General features: G+C 39.4%; 1 protein-coding gene across 6 annotated transcripts in view; it reads left to right on the forward strand.

Moving 5' to 3' along the window:
* CHRDL1 (chordin like 1) overlaps positions 1 to 23544 on the forward strand; it is a 127469-nt gene that overhangs the window by 22531 nt on the left and 81394 nt on the right. For all 6 annotated transcript variants that reach the window (XM_081563752.1, XM_081563750.1, XM_081563753.1 and 3 more), the window contains exons 3-4: positions 7988 to 8100; positions 10649 to 10742. In XM_081563752.1, coding sequence (XP_081419878.1) covers positions 7988 to 8100; positions 10649 to 10742 — 207 coding nt within the window. The remainder of the gene's footprint in view (positions 1 to 7987; positions 8101 to 10648; positions 10743 to 23544) is intronic.

Consider the following 23544-nt stretch of genomic DNA (forward strand, 5'->3'; position numbering starts at 1 on the left):
TGCACAATTACATGCCAATAATATGATAACTTAGGGAAAACCTTACCAATATCTGGGAAGATACAACCATCCAAACGTCACACAAAACAAAATAGACAATCTGAATAGGCTTATGTCTGTTAAAGAAATTAATACTCTTTCAAAACAGAAAGCACCATGCCCAGATAATAAACTGGTGAATTCTGCCAAACATTTAAGGACATAATACCAGTACTCTACAATCAGTTTCAGAAGATGTAAGCAGAGAGAGAGCACTCCCTAATTCATTCTATGAGACCAATATTACCCTAATACCAAAACCAGACAAAGACATGGTAAGAAAGGAACTACAGATTAATATCTCCCATGGAAAAATCCTCAACAAAATATTAGCAAATTGAATCCAACAGTGTTGGAAAAATCCAGTCAAGTGGGATGTTTTTCCACGCTGTTTCATCATCCAAAAATCAATTAATATAATCCATCACATCAATAGGCTAAAAAAGAAAAACTACACGATTATATCAATACATGCAGAAAAATCATTTGACAAAAGTCAACACTATACAGTGAATGAGAATAGAGGGAAGACTTCTTCAACTTCATAAAGAACATCTATAAAAAAATCTACAGTTAATACAATACTTAATGGAGAGAAGCTATATGTTTTGGCCTAAGATCAACAACAAGGCAATGGTGTTGTTTCTCACCATTCCTACTCAGTGTTGTATTGGAAGTCCTAACTAATGCAGTAAGATGGGAAATGGAAATAAAGTGTATACATATTTGGAAGGAAGAAATAAAACTACCTTTGCTAGCAGATGACATAAATCACAGCAGGATCCTCCATGACCCACCTCCCAGAATACTGGAAATAAAAGCAAAAATAAACAAATGGGACCTAATCAAAATTAAAAGCTTTTGCACAACAAAGAAAACTATAAGCAAGGTGAAAAGACAGCCTTCAGAATGGGAGAAAATAATAGCAAATGAAGCAACAGACAATTAATATCAAAAATATACAAGCAACTCCTGCAGCTGAATTCCAGAAAAATAAATGACCCAATCAAAAAATGGACCAAAGAACTAAACAGACATTTCTCCAAAGAAGACATACAGATGGCTAACAAACACATGAAAAGATGCTCAACATCACTCATTATTAGAGAAATGCAAATCAAAACCACAATGAGGTATCATTTCATGCCAGTCAGAATGGCTGCTATCCAAAAGTCTACAAGCAATAAATGCTGGAGAGGGTGTGGAGAAAAGGGAACCCTCTTACACTGTTGGTGGGAATGCAAACTAGTACAGCCACTATGGAGAACAGTGTGGAGATTCCTTAAAAAACTGGGAATAGAACTGCCATACGACCCAGCAATCCCACTGCTGGGCATACACACCGAGGAAACCAGAACTGACAGAGACACGTGTACCCCAATGTTCATTGCATCACTGTTTATAATAGCCAGGACATGGAAGCAACCTAGATGTCCATCAACAGACAAATGGATAAGGAAGCTGTGGTACATATACACAATGGAATATTACTCAGCTATTAAGAAGAATACATTTGAATCAGTTCTATTGAGATGGATGAAACTGGAGCCTGTTATACAGAGTGAAGTAAGCCAGAAAGAAAAACACCGATACAGTATACTAATGCATATATATATATGGAATTTGAAAGATGGTAACGATAACCCTATATGGGAGACAGAATAAGAGACACAGATGCATAGAACAGTCTTATGGACACTAAGGGAGAAGGTTAGGGTGGGATGTTCTGAGAGAATAGCATTGAAACAAGTATATTATCATATGTGAAACAGAACACCATTCCATGTTCGATGCATGAGACAAATGCTTAGGGCTGGGGCAATGAGGTGACCCAGAGGGATGGGATGGGGAGGGAGGTGGGAGGGGGGTTCAGGATGGGGAACACATGTAAAGCCATGGCTGATTCATGTCAATGTATGGCAAAAACCACTATAATAATGTAAAGTAATTAGCCCCCAACTAAAATAAATAAATTTATTAAAAAAAATAAACAAATATGGAAAGAAAGAAAAAAAAATAAAATAAAATCCCAAATAATCAACCAAAAAAACCCTCCTAAAATTAATGAGCCATTAAGAGTAAGATTTAAGGATATGAAGTTAATATATGAAAGTCAGTTGCTTTCCTATATACCATTAATGAACAATTGGAATTTATAATTAAAAACACAATACCATTTACATTAGCACCGGAAAATGAAATACTTAGATATAAATTTAGCAATATATATATATATATATATATATATATATATATATATATATAATCTATATGAGGAAAACTGTAAAACTCTCAGGAAAGATATCAAATAACTGGAAAGAGATTCCATGTTCATGGATAGAAAGACTCTGTATTGTTAAGATACTAGTAGTTCATGACTTGATCTATAGATTCAATACCATTCAAAATCCCAGCAATTTACCTTGTGGACATCCAGGAATGTGAAGTCAAGTGGGCCTTAGGAAGCATCACTACGAACAAAGCTAATGGAGGTGATGGAATTCCAGTTGAGCTATTTCAAATCCTAAAATATAATGCTGTGAAAGTGCTGCACTCAATATGCCAGCAAATTTGGAAAACTCAGTGGTGGCCACAGGACTGGAAAAGGTCAGTTTTCATTCCAATCCCAAAGAAAGGCAATGCCAAAGAATGCTCAAACTACCACACAGTTGCACTCATCTCACACGCTAGTAAAGTAATGCTCAAAATTCTCCAAGCCAGGCTTCAGCAGTATGTGAACTGTGAAGTTCCAGAAGTTCAAGCTGGATTTAGAAAAGGCAGAGGAACCAGAGATCAAATTGCCAACATCCGTTGGATCATCGAAAAAGCAAGAGAGTTCCAGAAAAACATCTGCTTTATTGACTATGCCAAAGCCTTTGACTGTGTGGATCACAACAAACTGTGTAAAATTCTTCAAGAGATGGGAATACCAGACCACCTTACCTGCCTCCTGAGAAATTTGTATGCAGGTCAAGAAGCAACAGTTAGAACTGAACATGGAACAACAAACTGGTTCCAAATCGGGAAAGGAGTACATCAAGGCTGTATATTGTCACCCTGCTTATTTAACTTATATGCAGAGTACATCATGAGAAATGCTGGGCTTGATGAAGTACAAGCTGGAATCAAGATTGCCAGGAGAATATTAATAACCTCAGATATGCAGATGACACCACCCTTATGGCAGAAAGCAAAGAAGAACTAAAGAGCCTCTTGATGAAAGTGAAAGAGGAGAGTGAAAAAGTTGGCTAAATACTCAACATTCAGAAAACTAATATCATGGTATCTGGTCCCATTACTTCATGGCAAATAGATGGGGAAACAGTGACAGACTTTATTTTGGGGGGCTCCAAAATCACTGCAGATGGTGACTGCAGCCATGAAATTAAAAGACGCTTGCTCCCTGGAAGAAAAGCTATGACCAACCTAGACAGCATATTAAAAAGCAGAGACGTTACTTTGCCAACAAAGGTCCGTCTAGTCAAAGCTTTGTTTTTTCTTGTAGTCATGTATGGATGTGAGAGTTGGACTACAAAGAAAGCTGATCACCAAAGAATTGATGCTTTTGAACTGTGGTGTTGGAGAAGACTCTTGAGAGTCCCTTGGACTGCAAGGAGATCCAACCAATCCATCCTAAAGGAATCAGTTCTGAATATTCATTGGAAGGACTGATGCTGAAGCTGAAACTCCAATACTTTGGCCATCTGATGCAAAGAACTGACTCATTGGAAAAGCCCCTGACGTTGGGAAAGATTGAAGGCAGGAAGAGAAGGGGATGAGAGAGGATGAGATGATTGGATGGCATCACCGACTCAATGGACATGAGTTTGAGTAAATTCTGGGAGTTGGTGATGGACAGGGCGGCCTAGCATGCTGCAGTCTATAGGGTCGCAAAGAGTCGGACAGGACTGAGGGACTGAAGTGAACTGAACTGAACTTACCTTGTGGAAATTAACAAAGTTAACTCTAAAGATTATATGGAAAGGTCTGAATCAGAATTGCCAACACAGTATTGAAGGACCTCAACAAAGTTAGAGAACTGATACTACCCAACTTCAAGACTTGCTATAAAGCTATAGTACTTAACACAATGTGATGTTGTTGAAAGAATAGACAAATGGAACAGTGCAGCATAATAGAATGCCCAGAAATAAACCCACACAAATATAGTCAACTGATCATTGACAAAAGGAGCAAGGACAATTCATTGGAAAAAGGATAACCTTTTCAACAAATGGTGCTGAAACAACTAGACATCTGCATGCAAAAAATGACCATTAGAAAAACTTACAAAATGAATTACAAATCTATATGTAAAATGCAAAACTATAAAACTTCCAGAAAATAACAAAGGAGAAAATCTAGGTGACCTTGGGTTTAGTAATGAGTTTTCAGATACACCAAAAGTATGCTCCATGCAAGAAAAAAAATTGTTGAATTGGACTTCATTACAAGTAAAAAATTCTGCTATGGAAAAGATACTGTTAAGAGAGTGAAAAGACAAGCCACATACTGAAGGAAAATATTTGCAAAATGCATGTCTGATAGAGGACTTGTATTGAAATGTACAAATAACTCTTAAAGCTCAACAGTAAGAAAATGAACAACCCAATTAATAAATGGGCAAAAGAACTAAACAGATAGTGCACCAAAGAAGATAACATGGGTGGCAAATAAGTATATGAAAAGATGCTCAATATTAAATATCATTAGGGAATTGGAAACTAAAACAACAAATGAGATACCACTACACACCTGTTAGAATGGCTAATACCCAAAATACAGACAACACCAAAATACTGATAAGAATGTGGAGCAGTAGGAACTTTCATTCATTGCTGATGGGAATGCAAGATAGTATAGTCACCTTGGAAGACAGTTTAGCAGTTTCTTAAAGAGCTATGTAGTCTTACTCTAAAACCAAGCAATCATAAATTCATTTCATTTTCAAAAATTGGAAGCAACCAAGTTGACCTTCCCTGGTGGCTCAAACGATAAAGAATCTGCTTGCAATGAGGGAGACCTGGGTTCAATCCCTGGGTTGCGAAGGTCCCCTGGAGAAGGGCATGGCAACCCACTCCAGTATTCTTGCCTGGAGAATCCCATGGAGAGAGGACCCTGGCGGGCTACAGTCCATGGGGTCACAAAGCGTCAGAGATGACTGAGTGACTAAGCACAGCAGCAATATGTCCTTAATAGGTGAGTTGATAAACAAGCTGTACATCCATACAGTGGGATATTTTAAGTGATAAATGAGCTGTCAAGCCATGAAAAAACTTAGAGTAATCTTAAATGTATATTGCTAGGTGAGAGAAGCCAGTCTAAAAAGTCTGCATACCCTGTGATTCCAACTATATGACATCTTGGAAAAGACAAAACTATAGAGACAGTAGAAAGTCAGTGGTTTTTAGGAGTTGTGGGAGTGGAGGGGGGAAAGATGAATAGGCAGAGAGTGGGCCTATCTAGGGCAGTGAAACTGTTCTGTATGATACTGTAATGGTGGATATATGTTATTTATACATTTGTCATAACACATAGAACTATAGAGAGTACGCTCTCATGTAAACTATGTAGTTAATATATCAAGTGTCGGTTCATTAATTTTAACAAATGTGCTACACTAATGCAAGATGTTAATGCCAGGAAAAAGTGGGGGTGATGTGAAGGGGGGCAATATGAGCACTTTGTGTACTTTCTACTTAGTTTTTTGATAAACCTAAAACTGCTCTAAGAAATAAAGTCTATTAATTTAAAAACAGGAAAATAAAGATTAAAGGACTATTACCAGAACGTTAAAAGTTATAGACTTTCCTGGTAGTCCAGTGGTTAAGAATCTGCCTTGCAGTTCAGGAGACATGGGTTCGAACCTTGGTCCAGGAAGATCCCACATGCCATGGGGCAATTAGGTCCATATGCCTTAACTCCCTAGCCAGCACACCCTAGAGCCCATGCTCCAAAAGAAGAGAGTAGCCGGTGCTCGCTGCAACTGGAGAAAGCCCGTGCACAGCAATGAAGACCCAGCACAACCAAAAAATAAAGTGAATAAATAAGTAAATAACATTTTTTTAAAAGTGGTTGTCTTCTGGTGGTAGGATTATGTATGATTTTTCTTTCCTCTATATGTTTCTTTTTAATTGTTTTATTATGATATAATTCACATGCAGCAAAATCACCCTTTTAAATACACCTAAAGCTAGTACAATGTTATATGTTAATTTTTTCTCAATTGTAAAAGTTAAACAATAAACAAAATTTAAAAATTCACCCTTTTTTCGTCCCCCTCCAGAGGATCTTCCCAACCCAGAGAGTACAGTTTTGTGAGTTTTGACTAATGGTACCACCATAATCAAGATATAAGCTCCATCACTCTCAAAATTTACTCTGTATCCCTGTATAGTAAAAGCCTTCCCCTACCCTAGTCCTTGGCAACTACTGATCTTTTTTCTGTCCCTTGTCCAGATTAAAAATAATTAATTGTAATCATGCAGTATGTAGGGCTTCCCTGATGACTTAGATGGTAAAGAATCTGCATGCAATTCGGGAGACCTGGGTTCAATCCCTGGGAAGATCCCGTGGAGGAAGGCATGGCAGTCCACTCTAGTATTCTAGCCTGGAGAATCCTCATGGACAGAGGAGCCTGGTGGGCTACAGTTCACAGGGTTGCAAAGAGTTGGACACGACTGAGCCACCAACACACATACAGTATGTAGACTTTGAATCTGGCTTTTTTCGTCTAGCATAATGCCTTTGAGGGTCATCCGTGTTTGTCTGTATCAATCTTTCATTTCTTTATATTGCTGAGTAATATTCTTTCTTTTGCATGTTTTAAAATTCATCAGTTGAAGGACGTTTATGTTGCTCTCAGGTTTTTCAGACTGAAATAGAAAATAATCAATTATTATAAAATATCACTCTATATTTTGTAGCACTTTATAATTGACTTTATAATTTCCGAAGGAAATGGCAACCCACTCCAGTCTTGCCTGGAGAATTCCATGGACAGAGAAGCCTGGCAGCCTACAGTCCATGGGGTCACAAAGAGTTGGACACGACTGAGTGCCTAAGCACATATAATTGACAAAGAGCTTTATCTAATTTTCCCACATTTGCTTGAGAAACATGTAATCCATATTTCATAGATGTTGAAAATTGAGATTGAGTCAAATGACTTGCTCAATGCTACACAACTAAAGCTAATTAGGATTCAGACCCATCTGACTCCCAGTTCATCATCCTGAAGAAGTTGGAAATGAAGATTTGAAAAGCAAATTGGAATTTATCTTGTGAGAATCTGGAAAGAATCACAGAGTGTCTTTGAGGCAGTAAGCAACTTGAGGCATTTATCTCAGGGTAGTTTTAGTTTGAATCTCTTATTACTAATGAAGTTGAACAGTTTTTCTGATTTATTGCCTGCTCTCATTTCTTTTCTAAATTGCTACTCATGGCTTTAGATCATTTTTCTATTGGAATGATTGGTACTTTATTTACTGATGTGAATGATGAGAAAATATTCCAGATATTAATACTGTATTTATATTAATACTTTATTTGTTGGAAATACCTTCTCCCTGTTTCTTGCTTATCTGTCTTTTCTTTTCAATTTTGATTATCAGTGCCAACCTTACTGGGTCATTGTAAAATCAAGTAAGGAAATACTGTATGTGTGTTGGTGGCTCAGTCATGTCCAACTCTTTGCAACCCTGTGAACTGTAGCCCACCAGGCTCCTCTGTCCATGAGGATTCTCCAGGCAAGAATACTGGAGTGGACTGCCATGCTTCCCTCCATGGGATCTTCCCAGGGATTGAGCCCATTGTAGGAGTTCTATAAATATCGTCTATGCCTCTTTCCTTGATGTATACTAAAATGGATGGAACCTGTGATTGCCTCTGGATTTTGTGATTGGTCCATGTTTTCTAACCAGTACATTCTCCATCTCCTTCCTCACAGATTCAGAGACATATTGTGTGTTTCAAGACAAGAAGTACAGAGTGGGTGAAAGATGGCATCCTTACCTGGAACCTTATGGGTTGGTTTACTGCGTGAACTGTATCTGCTCTGAGGTATAGTCCCTAATGGCATGTGATTTACGCTTTGCTCCTCAGCAGGCAGACATGCTTTCAAGTGCCTAGATGGCCTGGGAGCATGAGTGATTAAAAACCTAAAAGAAGTTAGGAGGCATATTGCAAGGAAAAATACACATCTCCTGTCTTTTTCTTTTATTGCTTTTTGTCTTGATTTTCATGAGAACTCACTGAGTATTTGCTGTAGATAGATACTTAAACGGTCTCTTAGCCAAATGATATAGGACAAGGAAAAAGTAGAGTGCAGTAAAAAGCTCAATATAATGCCTGGATCATAAGACATCATTTTTTAATATCATTTTCAAGACTGGCCATTAGCTAGGAGATTAAGACAGATTATAAACTGGTTCACTGGGAGAGTGTATTTTATGTGGTTTCAGTGAATGACTAATTACTAATAGGATTGAGGTGGTGAAACCTTGGCCTGTACCTGGTGAGGACTAGAGTCCTCTTGGCTTGGCCTTGGCTCCTGTCCATCACTCAAAGAGGCATTTGGATAGCTTTGCAGTAGACAAAGCAGGTAGTCCCATGGCTGTGACCCAGGACCACAGCTACGGTCCATCTTTCTGAACAAGCCTATTCTGTCATACGCTAAGCCAGGGTTTCTAAGCCTCTACACTCTTAACATTTGGGGACAGATAATTTCTTGTTGTGGAGAGCTGTCCTGTGTATTGTGAGATATTTAACAGCACCCCTGGCCTCTATCCACTAGAAGCCAGTAGCACCCACCCCAGTTGTGGCAACCAAAAATATCTCAGGACATGCCCAAGGTTACTTGGAGAGCAAAATGGTTCCTGGTGGAGAACCAATGCACTAGGCCAACTGGGAAAAGAGACCTTATACTCGGCCTTGAGAATTGAGAGTTCTGAACATATAGAAAGAATTTTCAAGATCTGCCTCTCACTTGAGACCTCATGGAACAAGTGAAACCCCTCACTAGTGCCCAGGAGTCCTCACTTGCAAGCCTGATTCTTTTGCCATTTGAACAGAAAATTGGGCTTTCAGAATTTTGAGCATGTGGAAACCTAACCTTTAGGCAACATCAGGTAGTCCTAAAAAACTGCAGGGCTCTAGAATCAAGACAGACCAAGTTTCCAACCCTTGTTCCGCCACTTCTGAGCTATGTTATATTAAGCAAGTTATTTAACGTCTCTGAGATTCTTTCAGCTTCTTCTTCTTTAAAATGGTATAGTGGTATTACCTATTTCATAGGATTATGACAAGGGTTAAATTTACTAATCTGTCTCAGTCAGTGCATTAAAACAATGCTTGGTCATAGTCAATATTTGAGAAATGCTAACTGCTGTAACATTACCATCATTATGGTTATTATTTTTATTAATGTATTAGCTCTAGAACAGAAACCAATGTAAAGCATTAAGAAGGAATCGGTTTGACCTCAGCCAGGTGGAGTAGTTTCTGATGTGCTCTGGTGATCTTACTCCAAGATGATACCACCTGGCTCTGAGGAGTGTGACACATAAGGAGGCTCCGTGGTGTTTCCAAATGTAGTGCTCCAAAAATTTATTCTAGGAAGTATGCAAGAAAAGAAAAAGAGCTGTGGTAAGGTGATTCGAATTTGGATAAAAGAAGCCTGCATCTTTAAATGGCTAGGGCAGTTATTAAGCAGAGTATCTAGAGACTGAGTAACTGCCTGGTATGATGTGACTGTGTCAGATTCTTGACCCAACGCATTGGAAATGGACAGCTAATCCTTGGGGACTGAGGCTTTGCTCTCGGCAGGGCAGTGAAAATGTTAATATAATCCCAATGCCAATGTCTCAAGTGCTAGGCATCTTCTCCCTCCATCGTCTTCATCACCCTCTTCCCTCACCAGAGCCTGACGGATATAACCCTTGCTTCAAATGAGTTATGGATGGAAAATGTTAATGCAAAATTGGTTTCCAAGGTCTTCCTTTGTTCTAGCAGTGGCTGAAAGCTGTCAGAGATAGGGATCTTGTCAGTGTAAATCAGACAAGGACCCAGTCGCCCCCTCCCCTAGTCATACTAGCTAATCAGCTCAATTCCAAACTCTAGCTTGGTCTCAGAAAAATTTTGACTTGCAAAAGAAGTGAGGAGAAGAAGCACTCAGCTTATTGGATCAAGGCAGAGTTATATGGACTCCAGAATCCATGTGCTAGGGCTCTCTCCTTGCCCAGGGGTGGATATCAGCTCAAGGGACTCATCACTCTTTATCCCTTCCTTCCATGGCATTGTGAAATCCAGCTAGGCTCTGGGAAGAGACGTGCAGAGCTAGGGAATGGTAGAAACGTCACAGAGCCAAGTCAGAAGAAGCCTCCCAGTAATTGTGGGAGGCTTTGTAATCTGGGGTAGTAGTGATCCTTAGAAAAATACTCTAATAAACTTATCAGAAAAAAGAAAGAAAATGCTGATTTCATTCAGTTTCTCAGCAATGCATTATTCACTATCTGAGTGAGTCCCTGAATGACTGCTTCCAAAATTGTCATGATCCCAGTGACCTCTGAAAGACATTTATTTTGTTGTCATTGTTGCCTCTCTCTTTCAGAACGGGAATGTACTTTGCAGCAGAGTCAGATGTCCAAGCCTTCATTGCCTGTCTCCTGTGCACGTTCCTCATCTTTGCTGCCCTCGCTGCCCAGGTAAAACAGTTTGCCTCTTTCTTTCCCAGCTGTGGTTTTCCTTCATCTTTCTTCCACCCAACCCACCTCTTCTCTCTAATTCCCCAGAAGAAGAAACTTCCAGACAGGAATAACAATAGGACACTTACAGGCAGCCTGCACCAGCCCCTAAATACTGTTTATAGCCCAATTGGGGCACATTCTAGGCTCTAATAAGTTATTTGGTATGCAGTAACAGGTTTTCATTGGGCTTTTAATCATTTGAAGGTGCCTATCAATTGAGGGAAGAGAATTGTGGCCCAGAGATTTTTCTGTGATAAACAGCCTCTTCCTGCCGTGGGCAGCGGACACCAGGAGAGTTGTAGCATGGAGGCACGTGTCCTAAGCAATTAGTGCTGGAATTGCATTTGAGCATAGCTTCTAATTGATGAGGGGCTGTTCATAAATCAAAGGAGCTGAACCAGTGAGGTTTATGTCAGTATAAAGCTGCTTGCTGGCTGAATGGTCACCTCTTCCAGACTGTACAGTTATTATGTATACATTGTTCAGAGCAGCGCTAAGGGGACGGCAGGCAGATACTTTTTCACAAGGCTATTAGAACGTCTACCTTTGCAGTTGGCGGGTAGGGTGTTTGTCTGAGGCAGGGGCTCCCTCAGTGATACTTGGTTCATATCTGACTGAAGCCAGGCTCCCACACGAGAGGAGTACGAGCATGGAATGATTCAGAAAATGCCTGTGGGCCCGCCAGCAATCCTAAGAAAAGCTAAGTGATCGTCTTAGCACCTGGACAGTAGATGCTTTGTAGTCCTATAAGTTGACTCTTTTTCCCTCGGGGACAGAGTTGGGGTCTGTGGGTGGACTTTGAGGGGTTAGCAAACCTTTTAAAATTGTTGGCAGTTTTGGTGTAACAGTGTATATGTGTAAATTGTTTAGAGAAAATCAATAGCTTTATTGGTATTCCTAAAGGAGTGTACATAACCATAAAAACATGAAGAACCATTAGTCTCCGCCGTACATGGTGTTTTTTTCAAGTAGTGAGGAACTTCCAGAACTTACAAGAGAGAAACTACAAGTGTCAGGGCAGAAATGGTAGGACTGAGGCCAGGAATGAGGTTCAGTGACAACTCAGTTAACTGAAATGTTACAGAAACAGAGATTTTGTTGAATGGAGACCCTTTTTGTCCAATGGAGACCCAAACCCTTTTTGTCACCACTTTCATACCTTGTGCTTTCTTACCTTGATAAATGGGCTTCCACAGTGGCTCAGCGGTAAAGAATCCACCTGCAGTGCAGGAACCACAAGAGACGTGGGTTCAATCTCTGGGTCAGGAAGATCCCCTGGAGGAGGACATGGAAACCCACTCCAGGATTCTTGCCTGGAGAATCCCATGGACAGAGGAGCCTAGCGGGCTACAGTCCATGGGGTCTCAAAGAGCTGGACACGACTGAAGCAACTTAGCATGCATGCATCTTGATAAATACACTCTGATGAACATCTGCAATTCTTTCCAGATGTCAGAAGATCATGCTGTGTCACAGGTTTATCATTCTTAGTATTGGTTACAGTAGTATACGCTTTAATATATGATATACTGACTTGGCATGTGATCAGTCTTAAAGTTATTCTTTGAAATAAATCTCTAAGTGAGGTTTACTATTTTTGCATGTGTTTATTTGCTTCCTGGGCTTCCCTGTTGGCTCTGTGGTAAACAATCTGCCTGCAATGCTGGAGACCTGAGTTTGATCCCTGGGTCAGGAAGATCCCCTGGAGAAGGAAATGGCAACTCACACCAGTATTCTTGCCTGGGAAATCCCATGGACAAAGGAACCTGGCAGGCTACAGTCCATGGGGTTGCAAAAAGAGTTGGGCATGACTTACAACTGAACAACAACATTTGCTTCTTCTGTTTAAACTGGATTACAAGGGTGTAGCATGGGAGGATTCTTTTGTTTTTTCATCTGCCAGGTTGCCTGTCATATAGCCCTACAAAATCTTCTTATCCCAGAAGTATCTAAAAGTGGTTTAATGTCATAGGAATTGATCTAAATGGCTGTGGAGAAATTATTCTTCCCTAAGAAGGAAGTTGGGGCAGGGCCCAGACATAGAGCACAGAGTGGAAGTGCACAGAGTGGAAGATGGCTGTCATCTACTCCAACTGCATAAAGGGAAGCAAGTCCTGAGAAAAAAGGGAAAATATAAGCTAGCAGTTCTTTTAAGAGAAAAAGAAAGTATTAAAAGAATTAAGGTCATAAGTCCCAGAAATGAGAAAATGGAGAGAAATAAACATCATCATCTTTAAGACTTAAAAGACAGAAACAGCTGTTCATTTCCTTTGCCTTCTTGTTCTTAGAGGTCACTTCTTTGTGAGTTCATTTTTCTTTCTAACTGTAACATTTAACAGTTCTTTCTGTAGGTAGTGGCCCTAAAGTTCCCTAATCCTTATATGCAAAAATGTCTTTATTTTGCCCTCATTCTTGAGTGATAATTTGGCTGGGTATAAAATTATAGATTCACATTTATTTTCCCTCAGCCCTTTGAAGATATTAATAAATAGTTTCATGACTTCCTTTGTTTGTGGATAAGAAGTCTGCTTTGATTATAATTCTTTTATACATAATCTGCCTTCTAGCTTTTAAGATTTTATCTTTTTCCTTTTATGCAAACAAGGAGATGTTTTGATGTATGATTTATTTTTATTTAGCCTGCTTAACACATGAGTTTTTCCAGTCAATGGACTAACGTTTTTCTTCAATTTCAAGTGATTATTTTTGTGAAAACTATATTTTCTTCTATTTTTTCTCATTCTTAACCTTGTCTTTGGTGTATGTCATTGCTGCTGTTGCTGCTGCTGCTGCTGCTAAGTTCAGTCGTGTCTGACTCTGTGCGACCCCATAGATGGCAGCCCACCAGGCTCTGCCATCCCTGGGATTCTCCAGGCAAGAACACTGGAGTGGGTTGCCATTTCCTTCTCCAATGCATGAAAGTGAAAAGTGAAAGTGAAGTCTCTCAGTCATGTCCGACTCTTCGCAACCCTATGGACTGCAGCCTACCAGGCTCCTCCATCCATGGGATTTTCCAGGCAAGAGTACTGGAGTGGGTTGCCATTGCCTTCTCTGATGTCATTGCATTTCATTTAATTTAAGCTCTGTGTCTTTAATGTCTCCTTTATTTTTCCCCGTAATATTTGTATACTCCCTGTAATGATATATAACTTCAAGTTGGCCTTCCAATTCATGAATTGTTTCTCCAGCTTTTTCATGCCTACTATTTAGGCTATCTCTTGGGTTTTGTTGTTTTATTTTTAAAAACTGTATTTCCCCCATTTTTGAATTATATGTAAAAAATGTCTACATATTGCCATTTTGTAAACCCCTGTTATTGTTTCCTGATGTCTTGTTCTCTTATTTATTGCTTTAAGGTATTTAAATATTTATTTAAAGTCTATTTCTGATTGCTTAAATATGCATATTTTCAGGTGTGAATTCTCACTTTTGTTAGATTTCTTGATAGCTTTCCTTAGTTCCAAATTCCCCCTTGTTTTCTAAAATTTTTGTCTAAAAGGTCATCATCCATGGGTTTTCTCTTGCCTAAGTCCTTCCTTTCTTGTGGTAGCATTATTTTCAGGCCTTGTAGCTTACTTAGCACTAAACCAGGTCGTATGTTGGTGTCCCACCTTGGACTCCATCATGTCTGTATAGTCTGCTTCTACCTCTGTTTTCTTGTGCAGGGCTAGTCCTTGGATTGGGACCTCAGCTGTAGCTGCCTTTCTTGGGCAGTCAGTCCATGCGAGAGAATGAACTTGGGTGGGCAAACTATGTTAGCCCCTGTTTACATGTGAAGAGTGTGACTCTAAGTCCTTAGATTTACACAGGAAGCCATTTGTAGGCCATAGTTCTTGCTCAGCTGCCTGGATATAACTATCTATGTCTGGTCCGAACTGCCAGTGGATCATATTGTGTTGGCCCTCATTTATTGCTGTACTTTCCTTTTGCCTGTGTTTTATTTAATAGAGTTTCCTTTTCTTTCTGAGGATGATTTTACAGTTTTACAGTTTTATTTATTTATTTTTACTTTTATATTTCATCACTTACTGTTCTTTGAAAAATAGCACAGCATTTTCTCATGTGCTCTCTCTGCCATATTGACCTGGAGTGCAAATCAGCAATTCTTTCTTTCTATTGAAGATAAAACAAGAATAAACAGGTTTAAACTATAGCAGAGAAGAATGGAGTTTGATAAAAGACAGAACTTGGGACACAGTGGTTGTTAAATCCTAGAATAAATGAATAAGGAGAATTTTAGTCTCTTTACTGCATATTTCTGGAAATAAAAAGTACCCACCCATCTGAGATAGATTTGGGATAGTTTTGCTTTGAGACTGGGCAATGGATGTGATGACTTCTCTGTATTCCTTCCACCCCAATTATTATTAGGCATGAGGAAACTCATGCCTTCAGGGCCACAGGAATATTTGGTCAAAGGAAGAGGCTCTAGATTTGTGTCTTAACCCAATGGAAAGCACTGTGATGAAAACATCTTCACTGAAAAATAGAATATTTAAAGCCAAGGTAATGAACAAGTTCTATATCAAAAAGGGAAATCAAATAAGGGAGCCATATATCCAAGGTTTTATATGCAATCTTACAGCCATATCAACTTCAGGGAGTGTTTACTGGGTAGTGGTGGACTTGGTGGGAAGGTCCTACCTGCCATGCCTAGAGCCCATCTTCCACTGGAGGAGACAGAGGAGACTTCACCCCCCTGTCTGTTTCTGTGTATCCCGTGGCTCTTGTTTCTAAACTTCTTACCCCTAGAAATTTCCAAGGTTCGCACCTGCATTTGAGCTTGTCTAATGTAACTCCTGCTGAACCATGGAAATCAGAGTATGCAGACTGCTTTTCCATAATTACCAAAGAGAAATCTAAATCAATTCTCATGAAGAGCAAGTGAAAACTTTTTCTCCAGCACTTCCCTTGGTCTCCATGGTAGAAGTTAAGTCTTGATCATGTACCACAGGGCTCTACTGGGGCCAAAGTGGCTGGTAGTACAGGGAGGGTAGAACATTCTTAATAAGAAAGTCAAGACTGTACTGGAGTCAAAAAGGTCATGAAATTCATCCCAGTCTCTAAGCAGGAGTCAATCTATTATCCCTAATGAGAGATTTGTTGGAATGGAATTTCATATATTTTCTTTTGGAGGGAGTTGAATGGTAAAGGGGAAAGGGGGAGAGAAAGAATATGACTTGTTTCCTTCTGTTCTTCATGTATAATTTTATCACCAAGATATGACTTTTGTAGTGATTAGGAGCCTAAATCACTAAATTATGTAACAGTTTTCTTAATTGGTCATTCCATTAAGAATTTGTTATTCAGAATGGATAAATTTTGGTTCCATTAGAAGTATTCCAACATTCCCGGGTCATTAAAGAGCTGTTATAAATTTGCCAAAATATCTGATTTGATCTGTTACCAGAGACTTAATCTAGTGTTTCCTTTAGGCTAGATGTGAAGAGGTTTAGTTCTATGATATGGTTTTAGTAGAGAGAATGACAGTGTGGTTTTGCCAAGAGAGGCACTCCTCACCCCAGTCTTTTACATTCCAGTTAGGTTAAGGAAACACCCTTTCCACAAATGCCCTGTGCTCTCATGAGGAGATGTTGGAAGTCCTATGCCATTTCTCTCAACAGGAGAGCTAGCTAGTGAATATAGGCATTTCTGCTATAATGCAATATGTGCTTTTCTGAAAATCCTCCCATTCTGCAAAACTGTACACTGAAAAATAACAGGGCTTAAGGAAAAAACAAGATTGGAGCAGACAACTCTGAACTTGTGGAACTTTGTAACTAGAGTACTAATAAAACAACTATACTGATAAAATACTAGTGTGGTTTAAAAGGCATCTTAGATTTCTAATGAAAAAAAAAGAATATTACAGTAAGTAGAGAGTTCATCCTTTAAAATGGTGACTTAAGCTTGAAGGAAGGAGGCATAAGAAAGGGTTGAGGCCACTGAGTTATAGAGACAAGAGAAAAATGCCCAAGATCAGAATCACGCGATAAGCATTTGGAAGACCAAGCATATGGCCAAACCGAGCCAAGAGGAAGATGTGTGGTGAATAGCAATAGGATAGAGTACTGTTTCCTTTCATCGTTTGCAGAATTTCAGTTGTGTTAGTGTATACTTGGCATCTAGTTACTGTCTCTTGATGGTGCAAAATATGAATTTTCTAAGAAAAATCATGTCTGAACCAATACAATTTCTATTTTATATCAATATAATTTTCTTATCTACCATTTACATATGAACATGTTTGGATTACACAAGTCTATACTCTAGCAGAAACAGACTATGTAAGATAGGAGTTAGCTATGTGGCATTTGGTCTTGGACAGTTTAAAGTGAGGGTTGCAAATCACTCAGCCACTCTGAATCTTTTTTTTTGGTTTGTAATCACTGCCCTGTCTGCACTTTGTATTCCTGTACATTTGTATAAAAAGAGGAGTCTGGTTGTAGGACTATGTCTGTCTCCATGTCTGTGACTTCCAGTGTTTCAGGAATCAAGTAGACAAGTCTTTTTAGCTCCCTCCAATTGTTTTTTTTTTTTTCAAGGGCAAAAGTTCAAGGGGGAGATGTATCTATTTTTTTGTTGTGGTAAAGTAGGTGTAATGTAAAATTTATGACTTTGCAGTGTATAATTGGTAGCATTAAGAACATTCACAATGTTGTGCAACATCACCACTAACCTAGTTACTGAAATTTTTTACCACCTCAAAAAAGGAAACTCTGTGCCTGTTAAATAGTCACTCCCCATTACCCCTCCTGCCTTAGCCCCTGGCAACCACTGATTTGCTTTCTGTTTCCATGGATTTTACTATTCTGGACATTGCATATAAATGAAACCATAAAATATGTGACCTTTTGCATCTGGCTTCTTTCACTTAGCATAATATTTTAAGATTTATCCATGTTGTAGCATTTATCAGTAATTTATTCCTTTTAATGATTGAATAATATTTCATTGTATGGATATACCACATTTTGCTTATACATTCATCGGTTGATGGACATTTGAGTTGTTTTTACCTTCTAACTATTGTTAATAGAGCTATGAACATTCAGGTGTAAGTTTTTGTGTGGCATATGTTTTCTATTATTTTTAGTATATACCTAGGAGTGGAATTTCTGAGTCATAGGATAATTCTATGTTTAACTTATTGAGAAATCGCTTCCAAAATTTAAAACCATCTCATTTTTTTATGATTCATCTCTGCTACCACCTCATGTTTGCTGCTGATTGCTGCTGTTGCCATCATCCATGTTTGATCGTCATTATGCTCTTCTTGCTCCTTTTGCTCTTTTCTGAATTCTGTATTCACTTGCCTACTGGGTTTGATTGAAAAAGATCAACTCCTTTTACATAGTAACAGCTAATTAGCATATTATTTTCCTTCGGTAAGGTAACTAAAAACTCATAGTATTCAAGATGGTCAATCAAGGGTCATTTCTTATCATACAAAAGATATTTTTTTTGGCTTTGAGGGATCTTTGTTCCCTGACCAGGGATTGAACCCAGGCCCTTGGCAGTGAAAGCACCAAGTCCTAACCACTGGACTGCCAGAGAATTCTCAAAAGATTGGTATATTTTTAACAAAACTCTGTCTGGGTCCAGAGCTATCCAAAAGCTTGAGGATTCTGGAATGTTGGTCTCTGGGATAGCAGAGGTTATAGTTTATTGTTATCATTATTATTATTATCATTGTTAGCATTCTTATACTGATTGTTGAGAAGTGGCCGCAGAGATTTTCGCTATTGATCAGTAGGCCCTCCATGTCTGTACTGACTGCCCTGTTACCTCTCAGACCTCTTTCACTGTCTTCCATGCTTTATTTCCATTATTTTCCTCATACACTTGTTCCTTGAACACTGCAGAGTATAAAGGGTTAAAACTTCTCCAGGAAAGTGGCACTTAGCTTGCCTTCTGCCAGGTGAGGTGATCTTTGTATCTGGTAAACCCTTGGGGTTTAGTTGCTTTTTTAAAAAAGAATATTTTCTGTTTGTATTTGAGGAGCCCTTATGCCATATAAGAACAAGACATTTAGGACAGGTATGGCTTTCTGTCATGGTAGAGCACAGCTCTTCTATTTCTTTCTATGGATGTTAATCAAAATTGGCCCCATACAGAGGTGAAGAAGGTGGTGCATTATTGAGGAATACTGAAAAGCCCCATTTGTCTGAAATAAAATCTTCCATGTGCTTGCTATATTTTTAAAAACCTCCACCATTACAATCACTCTTCTGGGTTAAGACACTGTTTCCCAAAGTTTGCTGCAAGGAACATAATTTATGGGATAATGTTAGGGTTAACTAGAGAAAACATTTATATGGTCAAATAAACTCAAGAGTCTCTGGATTAGAGAAAGATAAATAGATTTATTTTTTTAAAGATAGGTTTCTTTTAATACAGGACTTCTCAGAGCCTTTAATATATTAATATGCATTATGAATCTATAAGTGAGTGTATGGGATGCAGTATTTTCCAAACTTATTCAGCCATAGAACCTTTTACTTTTGGCTGTGCCACATGGCTTGTGGGATCTTAGTTCCCCAACCAGGGATTGAACCCATGCCACCACGGTAAAACTGCGGAGTCCTAACCAGTGGACCTCCATGGAATTCCTGGGACCTGTTTTTTATAGAGCATTTTGAAGGATTAGTGTTCTTTAGTATATGTTTTAGGAAGTCTTGGATTATGCCATTCCATTTCTAGAAGCTATTTATAGCAACAAGCTATTGAGAATTCCATGGACAGAGGAGCCTAGTGGGTTATCTTCCATGGTCGCAAAGGAGTCGGACACGACTGAGCAACTAACACTTATTGGTAAATATAGTATCTTAGTTTGGAGAAGTTCATTCGAGTAGCAAGCCGTTTTAGAACAGGACCTCAAATTCATATTACTCAAACTTTAGCGTGCTTAAAGGGATTTGATAAAATGCAGACTGCCCTACACTAAAATTTCTGACTCGTTTGGACTGTTGAGGGTATTCTGCATTTTAAACAAGTACCTCAGGTAATTCTGTTGCACTTGGATGGTGGACGACATAGGGTAATAGGGCCCAGGGGAAAGCTTGATAAAGGAGGTCAGAAGCACTGCCTTCAGAGAGCAGTCCTGGGCAAGACCTTGGAGTAGAGGCCCCTGCACATCTGCAGAGGGCCGTGGGCAACTTGACAACATTGTTTCTCTGGTAATGGGGAGCACAGGCACACCGGAAACATACTTTGCCTGTGTGACACTCCTCTCGGGTCAACCCTGCAGTGACATGTACTTACTGTTCCCTCTGGCTGGCCTCCCTACTCTCCCAGAGCTCCCACCCAACGCTTTTCTCTTTTGCCATTGTCCACATTCAGAGCCCCTGGCTGTCAGGTCCAGAAAGAAGGACCCTCCGTGGGGAGCTCACCCCTCTACCCCACCCATTGTCCATGACTTGTTGGCGAGAAATGAATGGCATTTCTCGGAATTAGCCCAGGAATTTCTGCTGATAAACAAATGAAACTCTCAAAGGGAAAAGCAATCAACATAGTTTGAAATAAAATCAGTGTTTTCAGCTTAGTCTGTTTTCAACTTAGTTTGAAATAAGAGTCACATCTAGGGTATTTTAAGGAAAGGATTAGAAAAATGTCCTTTAGGGAGATTTCTTCCTGGTTGCAGGGCTGATCCAAAGATCAGGGCCTGCCTTCTGAGTAAGCAGAGCAGGAGATGATTACCTGCATTTCCTATGACCTGTCCAGCCAGCATTGTGTCAGAATCCTCCCCTCCCACCCTACTTCCCTGCTAAGTTACCTGGTACCTGAAATGCTGTTATTCTTTTTTTTTATATATATAAATTTATTGATTTTAGTTGGGGGCTAATTACTTTACAATATTGTAGTAGTTTTTGCCATACATTGACATGAGTCAGCCATGGGTTTACATGTGTTCCCCTTCCTAGACCCCCCTCCCCTCTCATGCATCGAACATGGAATGGTGTTCTGTTTCACATATGATAATATATATGTTTCAATGCTATTCTCCCAGAACGTCCCACCCTCACCTTCTCCCTCAGAGTCCATAAGACTGTTCTATGCATCTGTGTCTCTTATTCTGTCTCGCATATAGGGTTATCATCACCATCTTTCAAATTCCATATATATGCATTAGTATACTGTATTGGTGTTTTTCTTTCTGGCTTACTTCACTCTGTATAACGGGCTCCAGTTTCATCCATCTCAATAGAACCAATTCGAATGTATTTTTTTAATGGCTGAGTAATATTCCATTGTGTATATGTACCACAGCTTCCTTATCCATTCGTCTGCTGATGGACATCTAGGTTGCTTCCATGTCCTGGCTATTGTAAACAGTGCTGCGATGAACATTGGGGTACATGCGTCTCTTTCAATTCTGGTTTCCTCGGTGTGTATGCCCAGCAGTGGGATTTCTGGGTCATATGGCAGTTCTATTCCCAGTTTTTTAAGGAATCTCCACACTGTTCTCCATAGTGGCTGTACTAGTTTGCATTCCCACCAACAGTGTAAGAGGGTTCCCTTTTCTCCACACCCTCTCCAGCATTTATTGCTTGTAGACTTTTGGATAGCAGCCATTCTGACTGGTGTGAAATGGTACCTCATTGTGGGTTTGATTTGCATTTCTCTAATAATGAGTGATGTTGAGCATCTTTTCATGTGTTTGTTAGCCATCTGTATGTCTTCTTTGGAGAAATGTCTGTTTAGTTCTTTGGCCCATTTTTTGATTGGGTCGTTTATTTTTCTGGAATTCAGCTGCAGGAGTTGCTTGTATATTTTTGAGATTAATTGTTTGTCTGTTGCTTCATTTGCTATTATTTTCTCCCATTCTGAAGGCTGTCTTTTCACCTTGCTTATAGTTTCCTGTGTTGTGCAAAAGCTTTTAATTTTAATTAGCTGTTATTCTTAAAGCTTCATCTTTTTATTTCAGACTTTGATTCCTGAGAAATTCATCTCTCTTTGGAGGTGATAACTCTTATTCATCATTTTTTTAAAATTTTTATTTTTATATTGGGGTATAGCCAATTAACAATATTGTAATAGTTTCAGGTGAACAATGAAAGGACTCAGCCATACATATACATGTATCCATTCTTCCCCAAACTCCCCTCCCATCCAGGCTGCCACATAACATTGAGCAGAGATTCCTGTGCTACACAGTAGGTCCTTGTTGGTTATCCATTTTAAATATAGCAGTGTGTACATGTCGATCCCAAACTCCCTAACTATCTTTTCCCTTCGGCAACTGTAAGTTCATTCCCTAAGTCTGTGAGTCTTATTAATCATTTTTCATTTGACCAGCACACAAGATTTAGAAAACAGAATCTGATGGTAGTGAGTGGTGGTGGTGAGCTGGGGGAGATCCTGAGGCCACTAACAGGGGCAGGAGCTGGGAGGGCGTGGCGGGGGGTGGGGTGGGATGGGGGAGATATGAAGGAATAAGCCAAGGAAATCAGGCTTTCAGTTCAGTTCAGTCGCCCAGTCGTGTCGGACTCTTTGCGACCCCATGGACTGCAGCACGCCAGGCCTCCCTGTCCATCTCCAACACCCAGAGTTTACTCAAACTCATGTCCATTGAGTCAGTGATACCATCCAACCATCTGATCCTCTGTGGTACCCTTCTCCTCCCTCCTTCAATATTTCCCAGCATCAGGATCTTTTCACATGAGTCAGTTCCTCCCATCAGGCTTTACCTTTTGTATAGTCCTGCAGAGACCAAGCCTCTCTGTATTGTGAGGGATAAGTTCTTTATTTGTGGCAGAAGGCACAGTGATTTCTAGAATGAGTTGCCAGCTCTCAAGTTTTTCACTTTGGTGGTGTTAATTTAAAACCAATATGTTACAGAAGTAACCGAATATCCTTGCTATCTGTTGCCTAGAGCCAAAGGGTTTCACTTCAGGGTTTTGGATGCAAAATGACTATAACCCAAAAGTTTTACCAGATTATTTGCAGCCACTGAAATAAATAGTGGTCTTTATTAGAGTGATTTTCCTCTGATTTTTGTATCTAGATTTTTATACTGTCAGCTATTCCCTCAAAGTGATTTTAGAAACTGGTGGACTGAGGGTGTCAGTTACTGAAATCTGTTCCAAAATCCACCTCCTCACAGGACTCCATTTTTTTGGCCATAAAAGTAGTCTATTTTAGAAATATCTTGATGTGTTGTCTCTTGTCTTCACCACATACACACTAAGACCCAGAGAGTGGGAAGTGATCTAGCAATAGGTGTGTGGCTGCTGAAACAGGGTTATATTTTTTAGGGCTGCACTCCCTGAATTGGAGAGAGGTTATGAAGTATATGTACTGTATCTTTAAAAGAAATGGATAAATCAAAGTTGTCTGCAGGAGGGGGAGGAAGAAGGTTGTTTGGATATTTTTTTAATTGAGTAGAGAGGGAAAGACATCAAACTTGGGAGTAGAGATTACTTTTAAAACAGAGAGATAAGATAAGTGTCCCTGCAAGTTCAGTTTTTCTCTCCTTTAGCAAATGAATTTGCAGCTTTGATGTCTTGACATTTATGATATCATGCCCTCAGGGATCTAAGGTCAAATCAGAGTCCACACTCACCACCCGACCTTTTATAAGCTGTATTCCTTCATTATTTTAATAGGCGAAAAATGGGGGATTAGGGTTAGGGAGCAGAAGGAGCAGAGAAATGTGGCTTGCTTTCTTCCTCACTTTGTTTCTCTATTTCTCTTGCTCCCTCTTCCTTCTCTCTCTTTAAAAATCTTTTTATTTGTGAAAATTTTTATGGAATAAAGT

Source organism: Giraffa tippelskirchi, chromosome X, assembly GCF_054371585.1.
Source record: "Giraffa tippelskirchi isolate mGirTip1 chromosome X, T2T-mGirTip1v1.2.pri, whole genome shotgun sequence".
In the NCBI taxonomy this organism is placed as follows: domain Eukaryota; kingdom Metazoa; phylum Chordata; class Mammalia; order Artiodactyla; family Giraffidae; genus Giraffa; species Giraffa tippelskirchi.